This window comes from Nesoenas mayeri, assembly GCF_963082525.1.
Source record: "Nesoenas mayeri genome assembly, chromosome: 28".
NCBI classification, from domain to species: domain Eukaryota; kingdom Metazoa; phylum Chordata; class Aves; order Columbiformes; family Columbidae; genus Nesoenas; species Nesoenas mayeri.
Genome location: NC_137558.1, coordinates 934,285 through 948,764, shown reverse-complemented (window position 1 = coordinate 948,764; position 14,480 = coordinate 934,285). Strand labels below are relative to the sequence as shown.

At 52.4% G+C, this 14,480-nt stretch overlaps 1 protein-coding gene across 1 annotated transcript in view; it reads left to right on the top strand.

The window, feature by feature from the left end:
• LOC308050401 (cyclic AMP-dependent transcription factor ATF-7) overlaps positions 1-14,480 on the top strand; it is a 51,799-nt gene that overhangs the window by 14,215 nt on the left and 23,104 nt on the right. Inside the window, exon 2 of the mRNA XM_080360508.1 lies at positions 1,778-1,845. Coding sequence (XP_080216634.1) covers positions 1,798-1,845 — 48 coding nt within the window. The 5' untranslated portion in view covers positions 1,778-1,797. The remainder of the gene's footprint in view (positions 1-1,777; positions 1,846-14,480) is intronic.

Here is a 14,480-nt window from a genome sequence, read left to right as displayed (position 1 = left end):
GTGATTTCCTCAGAGCAGGAGCAGTGATTGCGGGGTGGCCAGTGAAGGACTCAGCATCACAGTATCACAGTATGTTTGGGATTGGAAGGGACCTCAAAAGATCATCTAGTCCAATCCCCCTTGGTTTATTCAGAGCTGCAGCTTTTCGTGCCTCAAACTTGAAGGTTTGGCCGCGATATTTTTCCACCTCGCTGGAGTTTCAGGACGGTGTAAAAAGTCCCATCTGTTTAACACATCCCCGCTCAGACTGCGCTGTCACCGTCACCTCCAGGGCCACATTTGCCAGGATCCCATCTATTTCTGCAAAGCTGCTGTCATCTCCTCCCACCCTCCAGCTCTGCAAAGCCCCGCGTCGCTTCTGCAGCGGTTTGGTGATGTTCTTACCCATCTTTATTCCCTTTATTACCACGCTTCTCCTCTGCTAAGGGAGCGTTTTGGCCGCCGGCCCGTTCCATTCGCGAGAGGGCTGTTTATCCTTTGTGCGGTGCTGTTTGCACAGGCCCTGCAGTTTCGCTTAATAAATCCAAACATAGGCTGAAGTGCCGCGGCCGTCTCGCCCCTTTTTGCCCAAGAAAACCTGGCAGCTGCTTTCCCGCAGCTTTTGGTTGTTACCGACGCGTTCCGCGGCCTCGCGGAGGGGATTTCCACCCTTTGTAGCCGCCTATTTGAGCCACGCATTGATAGAAAAATCATCTTTTTTTCCTTATTAAGCAATAATTGATTTGTGTGTCTTCATACGAGCAAAACGGGGCCGTTTTCTGCAGCGCGCGCCGCCGCAAGGCCGCATTCTTGGAGCGCTTTCTCGTGTAGCTCCTATAAATAACAAGCCTCCCCACCCTCTCGCTGCGTGGATTAATGGTTGGAAACGCGCTGGACTTGACTAAAGGAGCCTGTGTCTGCGTTTTGGCCGCATTCTGCTCTCGTTTCTCCTCTTGGCCGCGGCAACCGGCCCAAGAGCCAGAGCGCGTTTGTGCGGCGAAGCCCCGAGAGGTCGCGTTGGCTTTCTTATGGCTTTTTAAAGTCCCGCTATAAAAACATCATGGGCGGAGGGAACCGTTGCTTGTGGAGTTTGAGGTGGTGGGGGTTACTTTGTTTACTCTTATTTTTTATTAATAAGAATAGCTTCACTCGTGGCATAATAGGCCGGAGCGTTTTGTTATCCTTGGCTATAATCTGTGATAAACGGCTGCTGCCATCAGCCTCCTAGTTTACCCACTAGGGAGCCAGATTATTGCCTTGTAAAACGGAGCACCACTCCTATAATCCCTTAATTAATTAAATGACAAATTTGAGCTCGCTCCCATTGAAAATATAACTTGTACATAGAGAGGACTTGGATTTATTTGATCGCTTCTTGCTCACGTGCTTTCCAACCCCCCGTATGGAGGTTGTCACCGGCTTTGCTTGCGCGACACTGATTTCTATGGGCAATCGGAGCAGAGGGCGAAGTGGGAGCTGTAATTTCACGGTGATGAGCGTTGTCCCCGTCTCGCGGGTGGCGACACGACACAAAAGCCCCTTGGCCCTTTGTAGCGTTGCTGGTGGGATTCAAACTCATTGGTGCCCACAAACCCTTTGAGCCGCCAACAAGAAGCACCCGGACCCTCCGAAATCTGATTCTGAGTCGGGTTGAATTTTGGGTTCATTCCGCTTTATTGTGCGTGGCGCGCAGGGATCCCCATTCCCACTGGCGCCGCGGTGGTTAATTACAGCTTCTCCTCTTGGTATTTTGTCATTTTTTGAGCTTATTTAACAATTCCTTCTGTTCTCTCCTCAGCTGAGCCCATCACATGAACCATGGGAGACGACAGACCGTTCGTGTGCAACGCCCCCGGCTGCGGACAGGTACCTTTACGGGATACTTTATTGGGCGCGCGGCGCCGTGAATCAAAGCGGCTGTTTTATCGCTCCGGCGAAGAGTTTAAAGCGGGTGTTTTACGCCATCACCGCGGGTGATCAGATCGCAGCGTTCGCAGGGTGTAAATCCCACTTACGAGCCAGCGCGGCCGCTCCAAAGCGGCCAAACCCGCCGCCTTTGTGGCGCGTTTCATTCCGCTGGCGTTTTCCTGGAGAAAACGCTCATCTTGCGTTAATATCCCCTGATAACGCTTGTGTTCTCGAGGCTGTTTCACCAAAGGACGTGTGTTCGCGGCGAAGCCACCGCGGCTTCGCTAAAGCAGCTGAGAATGCGGCGCTCGCCGGTTTGTGTTACGCGAAGCCCCAACCGCCTCGCTCTATTTTAAGCTTCTATAAAAAAGCACCAAAATAAAAGCCCCATTGTGGATTTTCCCTCCGAGTTGGCTCCGGCATCGCCAAACTCCCGCTCGCTTTTCCCGGGGCCAACGCGGGGAATGAGTCGCGTCCCGTTTTCAGCCGCGCAACCTTTCTCTAGGCTGAGAAACGCATTAGGTTTTACTTAGTCTTGCGTCGGTGCTTTCCCAAGGCCGAGCTTAAGGTCTCCCCGGTGCCGCAGCCTCTTGGCGGCTCAACACGTATTGACGGGGACACCGCGCAATTATACCCAGGGATGTTTTACCGCAATGCATTCAAAACTGGAGAATTAATTGGCTTTGTCCGTCCTGAAGCGTTTCGGCCTCAAAACGCTCCGATGCCGTTTGCCGCGTGGGATTACGGCGTTTAATTAGTTACGAAGCGACGCGCACGCGTTTTGTTTCCCCGGCTGGTGTCGTGTTGCCAAACTGTTGTGTTTGGGGTCCAATGGACCCCCTGCGCTAATTCCTCAGTGTTTCCAACGCATTTTGTGCTGAAATCAATGATAATTCTGTGTCCCCGAGGCCGTGCGGGAATTTGGTGCCGCTTGATTTTTATAGCGCAGAAACGGGTCCAAAAAACCTCACGTGGGGACTCGGGGCTCTTTAAAAACACCCAGAACGTCCCCGTTTTTGGCCGTTCTGGCACAGTCTCATATGCAACGTTTTCTACCCACTCGCAGGTTATCGTCCCCTTTTCCTGATTATTTTTTGCAGGCTGCTTTTTATCTCGAACTTCTTTGCCTGTGAAATTGCGCGAGTCATTTATAAAATGTATTAGCTGTATTTGAGCACTTAATGACGTGAGGGCTTCAATCATACAACCTTAAAATCGGATTCAAACAAGCAATTAAGGCAAACAACAATGTATTTAAATTTAATCTCCCCCAATCTCCCACAAATGGCATATAAAGGTGGTTGCTTCCTCCTTTCGCTGTTCCAGCCTGCTGCTTATGGGTAATTCTGACAATTCTTCATGTTAATATTGAAATGTTGGAATCCGGGTAATTCAGAGCGCCGTGATTCATGGTGATCCAACCTGACCTCGCGCGCGCTTTCCTAGAACGTCCTTCAATCCTCTGCAAACCGGAGCGTGCGTTAAATAATGATGATGTGGAACATCCCCGGCCACGCAGGGGTCGCCGCAGCCCTCGGTGAAGTTGTTCTCGTCGTTGGGGTAGGCGAAATGATGCTTTATTTCCATTCTGAACGTGCTCGGCTGCCGATCTGGTTCATTTGTGTCTGTTAGAAGATCTTCCCGTGGAATTCCTGCTGGCTGCGGGTGTTTCTGGCTGCTCAATTCATCCCTGCGGATCGAACTTGAAGCCTCTCCCTGCGCGTCCCGCTGCTTTAGGTGCGTTTTTAGCCCTTTGTCCTGCGCGTCCCGCTGCTTTAGGTGCGTTTTTAGCCCTTTATCCTGCGCATCAGCTCCACGTTGAATCTCTTAAAGAGCTTTTACCAGCGCGCAGTGGTACCCAGAACCATCCAAACCCTCTTGGATGGACCATCTCAAATTAACGCTGGGTCTGCGCTTCCTGGGCCAAGCGGAGTCAAATTGGGTTGTTGAGCAACACAACCGGTAGCTTGGAATGTCACAAATAACCCCGATTTGCGGTTGTTTCCCCAGCAGCTCGCGCTGCCTTTTGGCACCAAACCCCGACCCCCGAGGAGCCGCCGTGGACCACCCACCCCAACCGGCCTCTTCATGCGGAATCGCCTTAATGAGCTTCATTCTTTAAGGTTCATTAAGACCTTTGGTTGCGTTTTGTGTAGGAAAAAGCCTTCTCTTCCAGGTGTAATTTCTTCGACCCATTAGTCGCTTCTTTTGCGGCGTAGCCGATGCCAACCTCATCTTTTGTGCCGTGCGCCCCTTTTCTTCCTTCCTTCCCTTCGCTGTTTCTATGCAGAAAGAGGCTGCAAAGCTCATTTTTCAGGGAAGGGGAAGAGGGACCGGCCACCGAAAATAGACGAGCAGCTCTCGCTGTCCCCCCCCCGTATCATCTGGGCTCGTGCGTAAACATGTTTTGGTTGCTAGGGCTTGAATGGGCGTTATTTTTGGCTTCTGGACGCCGTCGCTCCCCACCAGCGAGTCCAAATGCGCCGCGTACGCCGCTTTTAAAACACATTCTTCCCAAGGGCGCTGAGCTGCGTTCTGCTCCGCGGGGACAGGTGACACATTCTTCTGCTCCGGGGGGACAGGTGACACATTCTTCTGCTCCCCAATAGGGACGTGTTGCCCCCCCGAAGGCAAACGGGGGCAAATCCACCTCCGAAATACCCACCTTTGTCAAACCTGTTGGGTGTAAAGGAATCGAATCGATACTAAAATCTTCTAATCCCATTTAGAACACAGAGAGTGAAGGCGAGCGGGTGTTGGCCGTGAACTTCAGCGTGGCCGTTAAAGCTGAAAGGTGTTAGTGAAGTACAACTCTGACTCATTAACGTAAGGTAATTAAAACTCCAGCATTTAGAGCAAAGGGCTGGAAGGACAGCAGCGCCTTCGGATGCTTCGTTAACCACGAGCAGAGGGAAGTCACTGGGTGCGCGGCTCCGTATTTTCCTTTATAAACCAGACTTAAACCCAGCTTAAGTGCCCGATGGCTGATACAGGCTTAATAGCCAGATGTGCCTCCGCGCTGCGCCGAAGGCGCTGGGTTCTTGAGGCTTTCCCAAGTGTTGGAACAGAGGAATATCTTGATTAATAAAACCCTTGGTCCACTCCTGTTGCCCAAACTACCGGAGGGGCCATAGTACCGGATACATTCCGCTGGGAGCCGGACTTGCCCCGGTGCTGCCATTTCGCCTTTTACAGGTGACAGAAATCACGGCTCGGGTCCCGATTCCCGTGCTATAGTGACACAGGCCATTTCCTCCAACAAGCGTTTGCTTTTTAAACCCCCCCTTAATTTAACAATTGATTCTCCGGGCCGCCGAGGTGCCGCTGGCGCGGGTCCGAGAAGCGCCGAGCCCACAACTTTCACGAGCCCACGAGATGATTTTTCTTCTTTGTGGTTTATTGTATCCTCTTATCTTGTCATATAATAGAAATAATGTTTATGGCATTGAGGCCTCAGCATCACTTGGCATTTAACCAACCTCAAAAGCAGTTTATTGCTTTGTATACTCTGCTGCCATGACCATTATCCCTTAAATCTCTATTGCTTTGTAATATACGAGGCAACAAATGGCTTCTGCGATTGGGTAAATGTGGAACTGAAGCTTAGGTGTGTTTTGGAGCTTGTATAATCCAAACGAATATAGATTATTCCTGATGTGGAGCGGATGAAGATGGGCCTGTTCGGTCCTCGTCGCCGGTGGGGATGTGCGCCGGGATGTGCGGTGCCGGGACGCGCGGTGCCGCGGCGCTTTGTCGTGGCGTTGCCAGACGGGGTTAGTGCTGGCGGCAGCCTGGGCTGCGGTTTGGGCCCGTGCGGCTTGGTCCCTTCATACTCCATGTACTTTGTACCCGGGCATCTCCATCCCTTTGTACCCGGGCATCTCCATCCCTTTGTACCTGTGCATTTTTGTACCCCTGCATCTCCATCCCTTGGTACCTGTCTTTGTACCCGGGCATCTCCATCCCTTTGTACCTCTGCTTCTCTACCCCTTTGTACCCCTGCTTCTCCATCCGTTTGTACCCATATTTGTACCCCTGTATCTCCATCTCTTTGTACCCGGGCATCTCCATCCCTTTGTACCCGTGCATCTTTGTACCCGGGCATCTCCATCCCTTGGTACCCATCTTTGTACCTGGGCATCTCCATCCCTTTGAACCTGTGCATCTTTGTAACCCTGTATCTCCATCCCTTTGTACCCATCTTTGTACCCCTGTATCTCCATCCCTTTGTACCCATCTTTGTACCCCTGTATCTCCATCCCTTTGTACCCATCTTTGTACCCCTGCATTTCCATCCCTTTGTACCCATCTTTGTACCCCTGCATCTCCATCCCTTGGTACCCATCTTTGTACCCCTGCATTTCCATCCCTTTGTACCTGTGCATCTTTGTACCCCTGCTTCTCCATCCCTTTGTACCCCTGCTTCTCCATCCCTTTGTACCCCTGCATCTCCATCCCTTTGTACCTGTGCATCTTTGTACTCCTGCATCTCCATCCCTTTGAACCTGTGCATCTTTGTACCTGTGTGTCTTCATCCCTTGGTACCCGTGCATCTTCATACCCGCACATCTTGGTCCCTTTGTGCCCATATGGCTTCGTCCCTTTGTACCTGAACGTCTTCATCCCATGTGTCTTGGTCCCTTGGTTACCCGTGTATCTCCCCGTCCCTTGGTTACCCGTGTGTCTCCCCGTCCCTTGGTTACCCGTGTGTCTCCCCATCCCTTGGTTACCCGTGTATCTCCCCATCCCTTGGTTACCCATGTGTCTCCATCCCTCTGCACCTGTGTGTCTCCATCCCTCTGGACCCGTGTATCTCCATCCCTCTGGATGCTGGTGGCATCCTGGGCTGCGGTTTGGGCCCGTGCGGCTTGGTCCCTTCATACCCCATCCCTCTGGACCCGTGCGTCTCCGTCGCTCTGGACCCACGCGTCTCTGTCCCTCTGGACCCGTGTATCTCCATCCCTCTGGACCTGCGCGTCTCCGTCCCAGGTTCGGGTAGGGACCAGCTCCACAGTGCGAGGCCCGAGTCTCATCTCCACAGCTCTGTCAGTGGCTGAAGCTCCTCACATCGTTCAAGACAAGAGATGGCGATGCAAAGCAGCAGAACAACGTAGTGAAGCAGGTGGGCAGGTGTGTCGAGAGAGGAAGAAAGCGCCTGTGCCCATTTGCTTTACCACAGAGCATCTTCGTTTTGCTCTGATATCAAAGGCTTGTTTTGCTGCCGTCCCGCTCTCCTCCCCGCCATGGCGTAAAGCACGAGGTGAGGACATCTTTCATCTCCTTTACCCCCACGAGAAGATGGGAAGGGACGTCCCAGCCCAGCCCCCAATGTGTTCGGTCTGAATACGAGTGTGTACAGGGACACTTGTGCGTTGATGGAGCGGCCTCCGTAGGGTCTGTCTCTCGAGATCTCATTCCCGACACTTACATGGGGAAGCCAGACAAGCAGCCTAAGAACACTGGGAAAGGTAATAATGGAATCTTTGAGAAGCTTCAGCCTGATCTGACCTGTTAGAACAAGAAGGAATGGAAATGGTGGAAATAACGGCCTGTCCTCCAGTAGAAACGTTCCTGTCTGGGGCCGGAGCGGGACCGCGCTTGGTGTTTTCTGGAAGAGCTGGGGCTCCTCACACCCTCCCATTTAACAAGGTACGAGCTGTTGGGAGCTGGAGTTTTAATAATCAGGGTAATTAATGCTGCTCGCCGCGGCTGGACAAGAGCAGGACCCGCAGCCGCCCCTTGCAGGGCGATGGGACACGATCGGCTCTCAGCTCCGGGGGTCCCCAGGTGACCCCAAAACCCCGTTGTCATCAGGGCCCGGAGCAAAGGGCTGGATCCCCAGGACACATCGAGCAGCCAGATACCAACACAAAAAGCCGCAAATGCGAACGACGGGGTGAGGATTAAACCCACAGCCATTAGAATGCAAAATCACGTCTGCCTCGCGTCCATCCTGCACCCGAGCGGTTCGGAGAGCTGAGCCGTGAGCTCCGTGAGCTCCTCCGTGTTTGAAATGGGAGGAGACGCCCGAAACGGCGCGGCGAGGAATCCCGAGCCGCCCGCGCTTCGCATCTGCAGCTCCTTTTATTTGCCGCAGCCGAAATACAATTCTACAGAGAAACATCTCGCTGGAAGGTCGAGCTGTTGTTTTACAGGCGCGCAGGTTGCCGGAGTTAATTATTCATTCCAAATTAAGGCTTTTGCAGCTGGACGTGGAGCGCGAGATGGCACAGGATGCGGCGGGGCCGCGGAAAAGCGACTCGTTGGGTTGTTAGCGTGGAAAGAAGGGACTTAATGCGAATTGTAACTCATGGAGTGTCAGCAGAATGCAATGAGATCTCCCACCTCTCACTGAAGGTGTTTTTTGGAGGTGGGAAGGGGAAAGCTAATTTTGAATAATAACAAGCTCGGCGAGGCATCTGAAACCAGTAAACGTTTATTTTTTACACTCCTATAACTTAAAAATGGCCAAACCAATTTAAACCAAATTGGATAATAAAAAATATTGCTCCTAGGCTGAGCCCCTCTATGCCAAGTTCCAGCCTAGAATGAATTTTTATGACCAAATTATAAACTCCCTAGAAATGAAGGTTTAAAATGGAAATGTTGACAGACCTTTAACTACAAAAGCGCTATCATAGAACTTCTTTTTTTTTTATATATATATTTATATATAAAATGGCCGCTTTAAAATATAATTAAGACTTAAATATTATTGAATAGCGGCGTTGCCTGTAGGTTGAAATCTCTTCTCGTTGCTCTGGCCGGGATCCAGCGGCCGCTCTTTGAGTTTGGAGCTCGCGCGTCTGTCCAACAGAAATGGCCCCAAATTGCCGAATTCTAGACAATAAATCCAAGTAGAACTTAATTGGGGGTGTCCTCCCCCTTTTCCCGCTGCTTTTTTGGCTCCTCCCTTTCATTTTGCAGGTGAATAAGCTTCCCCCATCACCCAACACCCCCGCGATGGAGCCGCATTAGAGCGACGCAGGGACCTGTGTCACCGCCTTCATCTATCGGGGTAACATCTGTGCTGGTTTCTTTGTTAAACCTTCAATGAATGCAGCAAAATTGAGCCCCAAGGGGTGCGAAGCACCTTGAGCTCACATTAATTCCTTTCCAGGTCGCGTTATAACTCGGGGTTTTCACCCTCGCAATGGCTCTTGGGCGCAAACCCTCGTTAGGGTTTCTTAATTGCAGCGGGTGCTGCAGCGATGGAGTAAGCGGTGGCACATCTGGATTGGAGGGGGTAAGCCGTGGTTTGCCCCCCCGTGCCTCGTAACGCTTCAGAGCCGCTTAAAACCGAGTTTAAGGTCCCTGGGCCGGTGGGAGGGCACAGCTGCTTTTCCAGGGGCAACGTGCAGACTCAGCAGCTATAAATATATAGAGAGAGCAAGCGCGCGCGTGCGCCGGGATCTTTCCTATATAAACAGCCATATATGCATAGCTATATGTTAATTAATATGAAGATATTGTGGCTCCCATTCCTTGTTTATTGGGGCTGTTGGGTGCAACGTATTTAAGGGACGTGTTGGCAGTGGAATAATGACGCGGGGGTTTCGTATTCCGTGACAACGCTGCAAAAACACCCAAAAAATGGCCCTCGCAAGGACCCGTTTTGCCTCTTTTTTTATCGTAAAGGACTTTTAAAACCACGTAGTTTCCCCTCCGAGCCGATTAATCTCAGCCCTAAAGCTCTAGATCAACGCGAACTGATCCTGAGTTTAACTCTGTGGGATCTTCCAGCGCAAGGAAACCCCGTTTGTCACCCGCGTTTGGAGGTTTTAGAGGGTCACTCAAAGGTGCGAGGTCTTAAGCTGCAGTTTAAGCCCGGCTTAAGCTCAGCATTGGATTTTTCCTGCTTCTTTGGAGCTCTGGGGGTTTTATGTCTTGATTTCCTCATGTTCCAAACAACCTCGTGGGTGCTGTTTGATGTTGCGGGGTTTGTGTTGTTCAAACCTCATTGCTACGTGTCTTCTCACCTCTGAGATAATTCAGAACACACTGTATTTTCCTGCATGAACAGGTTTATCCCTCAGCTTTGGTGACGGTACCTTTAGTTTTCCAAACGGCGCGTGATTTGCGGCTTTTTCTGCGTCAAAACCCATCGAATTGTCGCTTAAAGGCAAAAAATAACGTGGGGACTGAGCCTGGGGCAAAACGCTTTGGGACAAACACTAACAGGGGGATTTTTGGCATAAGCGATCCGCTTTTATTTCGCTATCTAAATCACCTCCTTTGATTCTTTTATTCCCATGAGGGGCTTCGCTCATCCCCGTTCGCTTCTCAAACCGCTGCTTTACAAAACCTGAGCTTTGCAACGAGGCGGCTGGAGGTGCCCCCGGTAATGAGAAAACACCTCAAATCCTCCACTTTTCCCCCAAAACGCCGTTGCTACGGGGACTAAACCCCCCGAGCATCCTCTTTAATGCCTCAGGTCCCTTCTAGATGGGGACTAAACCCCCCGAGCATCCTCTTTAATGCCTCAAGTCCCTTCTAGACTCTTGGGCCGAGGTGCAGGAGCTCCCAATATATTTCCAGCAGTGATTTAGGAAGGGGAAGGTTTAGGAAGGAGCGACGGGGGCACAAAGACCCACTGGGAAGGGAAGAATCAAAGCACCTTTAGGGCTTTTTCTTGTCCATGCATAAAACCAACACATGGTCGAGGTGCAGAACCCCCTCATTCTTCTCGCTTTGCTGCATTTCAGCCCTTCCCTGGGTCGCTAGAACCGGTTTTAGACCAAACCGCATCCCGGTGGCAAAGCAAAAGGCTCCAGATCCCCCGCAAACGCGATAAATCGGGGGGTTGTTTAACACCTGCGCCTTGCTAAACCGCGTCCCAGCCCCTGCGCCAGCTGTTTGCCTCCAATCATTCTTTTACACACCGGATTAAAACAATAGAAACATTAAAGTCCTAAAATCCACCCCCCCCGAGAATAAACACGGAGACAATAAAGACCCGCGCACGGAGGGGCTGGGGTGGGAGAGTCCGCAGCAGCGCCAAACAAGCTATAAATTAATCTCAGCAGTAAACCCCGCTCAATTAAACCACGTCGGCAAACGCGGTTCTTGCAGGATGTCGAGTCACTTTGGCTTTGGGGTGGTTCAGGGTGTTTTTTGCTGCCGAAATGCCGCGGCTTCTTTATAAATGAGGCGTTGGAGCCGCGTTTATTCGGGGGACAGAGCGGGGAGGGTTTTACGGCCACCGGGGTCATTGTCGGCAATTCAAACCATCACATTTATCTGCTTAAACCCCTTAGTGTGGCTTTTGGATATAGAGACGAGCGGCTCGGGCTCTACAAAGCTCCTTTATAACAATAGATACTCAACGGGCTGGATTTTAAGCTTCTAAGCTAGGCTTAAAGTATAAGAGCAGGTTGGCTGTTGTCTTGGTTGCTTTGCGTTGCCACCCTAAATATTTGCACCCCCCCCCAAATATTCGCAGTGCTATTTTCAGCCTTAATTCTACCGCCTGCATTAATTCACCTCCTCGGGTGTTAAGCCGGGCTTTTGTCTCCTTTGCTGTGAACCTCTAATATTTGTAAGCTCTAGAAACACAAAAAACCACCCAAATTAAATGCGTTTTGCTGCGGGTTTTATTACCTACGGCCCCATAATATGGGAGGAACAAATGCAAAGCCCCGGAGGGGATCGTTTCGGTGTTGGGGACATGGAGAAGCCGCTCGTGTTCCCTTCGCCTCGATCTCCTCGCTTTTCTGCTCCCATTTCAATGCTTTATCTGCCTATTTCTATCAAGGGCTGCAAGTGGAATGTGGTGCTAAAAGGGTTTAATGGTATAAGGAGGCAATTAGAAGCAAGCGAGAGCACCGCGATGCCGCAAAGCGCAACCGGGGTGGCCGATTTGGGTGCAAAAAGGCTGGTTTTGGGGTTCGGTTTGGTTATTAAGTGCGTAGAGAAGCTTGAGCGGTGTGTCGGGGGCTGAGTCCCAGGGGAATGAATGGGGTGAAACCCATGAGGTTTTGCTTCCCCGGCTTGCAGGGGAAGCTCAAACCCGCTGCAGAATTGAGGTGTGGGGGGGTATAATAATAACGACGCAGAGCTGCTTGCAGGATGGAGCCGGCGCTCAACCCTCCGCAATAACCCGCTGCAAACCATCAATCTCGGGGGAAAAAGAGACGAGAAGAGGGTCACGGGAGCCTCATCGGGGCGGGAGCAGCAGCGCCGCGGGAAATCGCCCATAAATCGCCCCTTCCCATCAAACAGGTGGCTCTTCGGAGGCGCAAAAAGAGCCGAACGCCTGCTCTGCTTTCCTCCTTTCCCGCTGCCTTTCTGCTTTTAAAAGCTTAATTACCGCCGAGCTCCGACGACCCCGCGGCGGCTTCGGTGATATACAGGGCTTGGGTTTGCATCTGGAAAGCAAAGCGTGGCTTAAATCTGCGGGAAGAGGGTGCGGAGAGGCACAAAGGGAGGAAAAGCGGGTGGTTTGGTGCTGGGGAAGCTCTTTGTGCTCATGGGAATGAGGAATTTGAGGCGGCGGGGCTTTAATTTCTGCCCCCGCGCCTCTGGTTGTGCGGGGCTGCGCTTGCATGGAGCTCATTCCCACTCATTAACAAATAGGGGATAAAACCCCGAGCTGCTTTAATTTGAGTCGTATTTAACGTGCCGCCGTCTCCAAGCTGCCCCGTGGGGGTTCTGGCCTCAGGTCTGCAAAATAAAGACCAAAACCCCCCATTTTTCAGGCGGCGAAGCAGCTCGCGGTCCATGAATGGGCGGGCGCGCACCCAAAATCCCAAAGAATTGGAGGAAATGGACCTTCCAGCGCATTAAAAAGCTGAATGGGGGGACCGTGGTGGCGCTCGGGGTCAAGGCCGAGTCGCGCCACCTTCTCAGCCCGCGGCACAATGCGCTAACGACGCGGTTTTTAATTAAGGATCAGCCGGGAATGTGTGGCCCAACAAAGCCCAAGCGGCCACGTCCTAGTCCTGGTTTTAGCCCCGTCCTGTGGCTCAAAGCCTTTCCTTGGCCATTTTGTGTCACGGTTCCCACAGCCGGGGCGGCGGCGCCGTGTCCCCAACACCGCGGGGACACCCGGAGCCCCGTTGTCACCCACATTCCAATGTGGAGTTTGCGGCACCCACATCCACCCTCCCGAAACACAACCCCTCGGGTCTGCGGCCAAATCAATCAGCTCCGCTTCCCATTTAATTCCTTTTACGTTCTGGTTTCTCGGGGTTACGCCGAGAAGGGGTTTCCTGCTATTCTTTTCACTCTATGAATGATCGCACGGGGGCCGTTGGCTCCTGTAGCCGTTGCGGAGCTTTGCGCCCGCATTGCGTTTCTGTGCCGCATCTCAAGTCTTTGCGAGGCGGCGGGGGGGGACTTTTTATTGTATTCCTTCTATTTTTCCACCCTTTCCCTTCTCCCGGTTTCTTTGTCCGCATCGCCCTGCGAACGGCACCGCCGCATCATTCCCCATTCCCTCCCTCCCCATCATTCCCAATTCCTCACTCTGCGGTAGGACAGGGATTTCCCGGCCCCTTTCCCCCTCTCTCTATCCCCCGAGAAGAAGAAACGCTGAGCTAACGAATCCCCAACCTTGAAACGCGGCTGCGATTGCCTTTGTTAACATATTGATCTCTTTTCCCGCAGCTCCTGGCGCTCGCGCTGCGCTCGGCTCCCTCTCCCAACGCCCCCGTGAAGGATGGAGCCGTTTCCCTTTGTATTTGTGCAGCCCGGTAGGTAGGGAAGGAATTGATGGCTCGCCCAAGGTCACGCTCAAGAGTGGCGGCGCTGCTGGGATTCGACTCGGGGACGTAATAATGATTCACGGCCACGCCGGAGCTATTGGGGGTTCCCGGGGGGGCCGGTGTGGATCCCGAGTCGCTGACGCTCGGCGGCTCCACCCCCTCGCTCACCTCCCTTAATTACCGCTGTGCCTCTCCTCTTAACTTATGTGGCAGCGGTAATTAATACGCGGGGCTTTAATAACCTTCGCTTTGCGCCAAACGAGGCTAAAAACGCTCCACCGTGTGGAAGTAAATAACGAGCGCCGTTCCAGGTTCCGGCGCCGCGGGCTTTGTGATCTGTGTCGCTCGAGCATCCCTCGAGCATCCTTTGAGCATCCCTTGAGTGTCCTTTGAGCACCCCTCGAGCATCCCTTGAGCGTCCTTTCAGTATCCCTTGAGCATCCCTTGAGCGTCCTTTGAGCACCCCTCGAGCATCCCTTGAGCATCCTTTGAGCACCCCTCAAGCATCCCTCGAACACAGGACGGTGTCACTGCCCTAAAATACCCCCCCATTAGGGATTTAGGAGCCTGATGGTCCCTGCTTAGCTTTGCAAAGTGAGGTTTAGGCTGCGCCTCCGAGGGCTCCTCGTGTGGCTTTTCCCTCCCATAACCCCCCTCAAGCATCCGGTGCTTTTTCTATGTGCGCCCCTATTTAAAAAGGACGGAGTGTTGAGTCGTGGCCCTTCGGTGCGTGGCCGAGAAACCCCTCAGGAGTGCCCGCTGCGATTTTGGAAGCACCCGCTGTCCATTTTGGGTTAAATCCAGCTGGATTTAACGCTTTCATGTCCGGGCCGGTTGGCTCCATAGGGTTAACCATTATTCTTTTGCACCCTGCTGCTCAACTCAAGT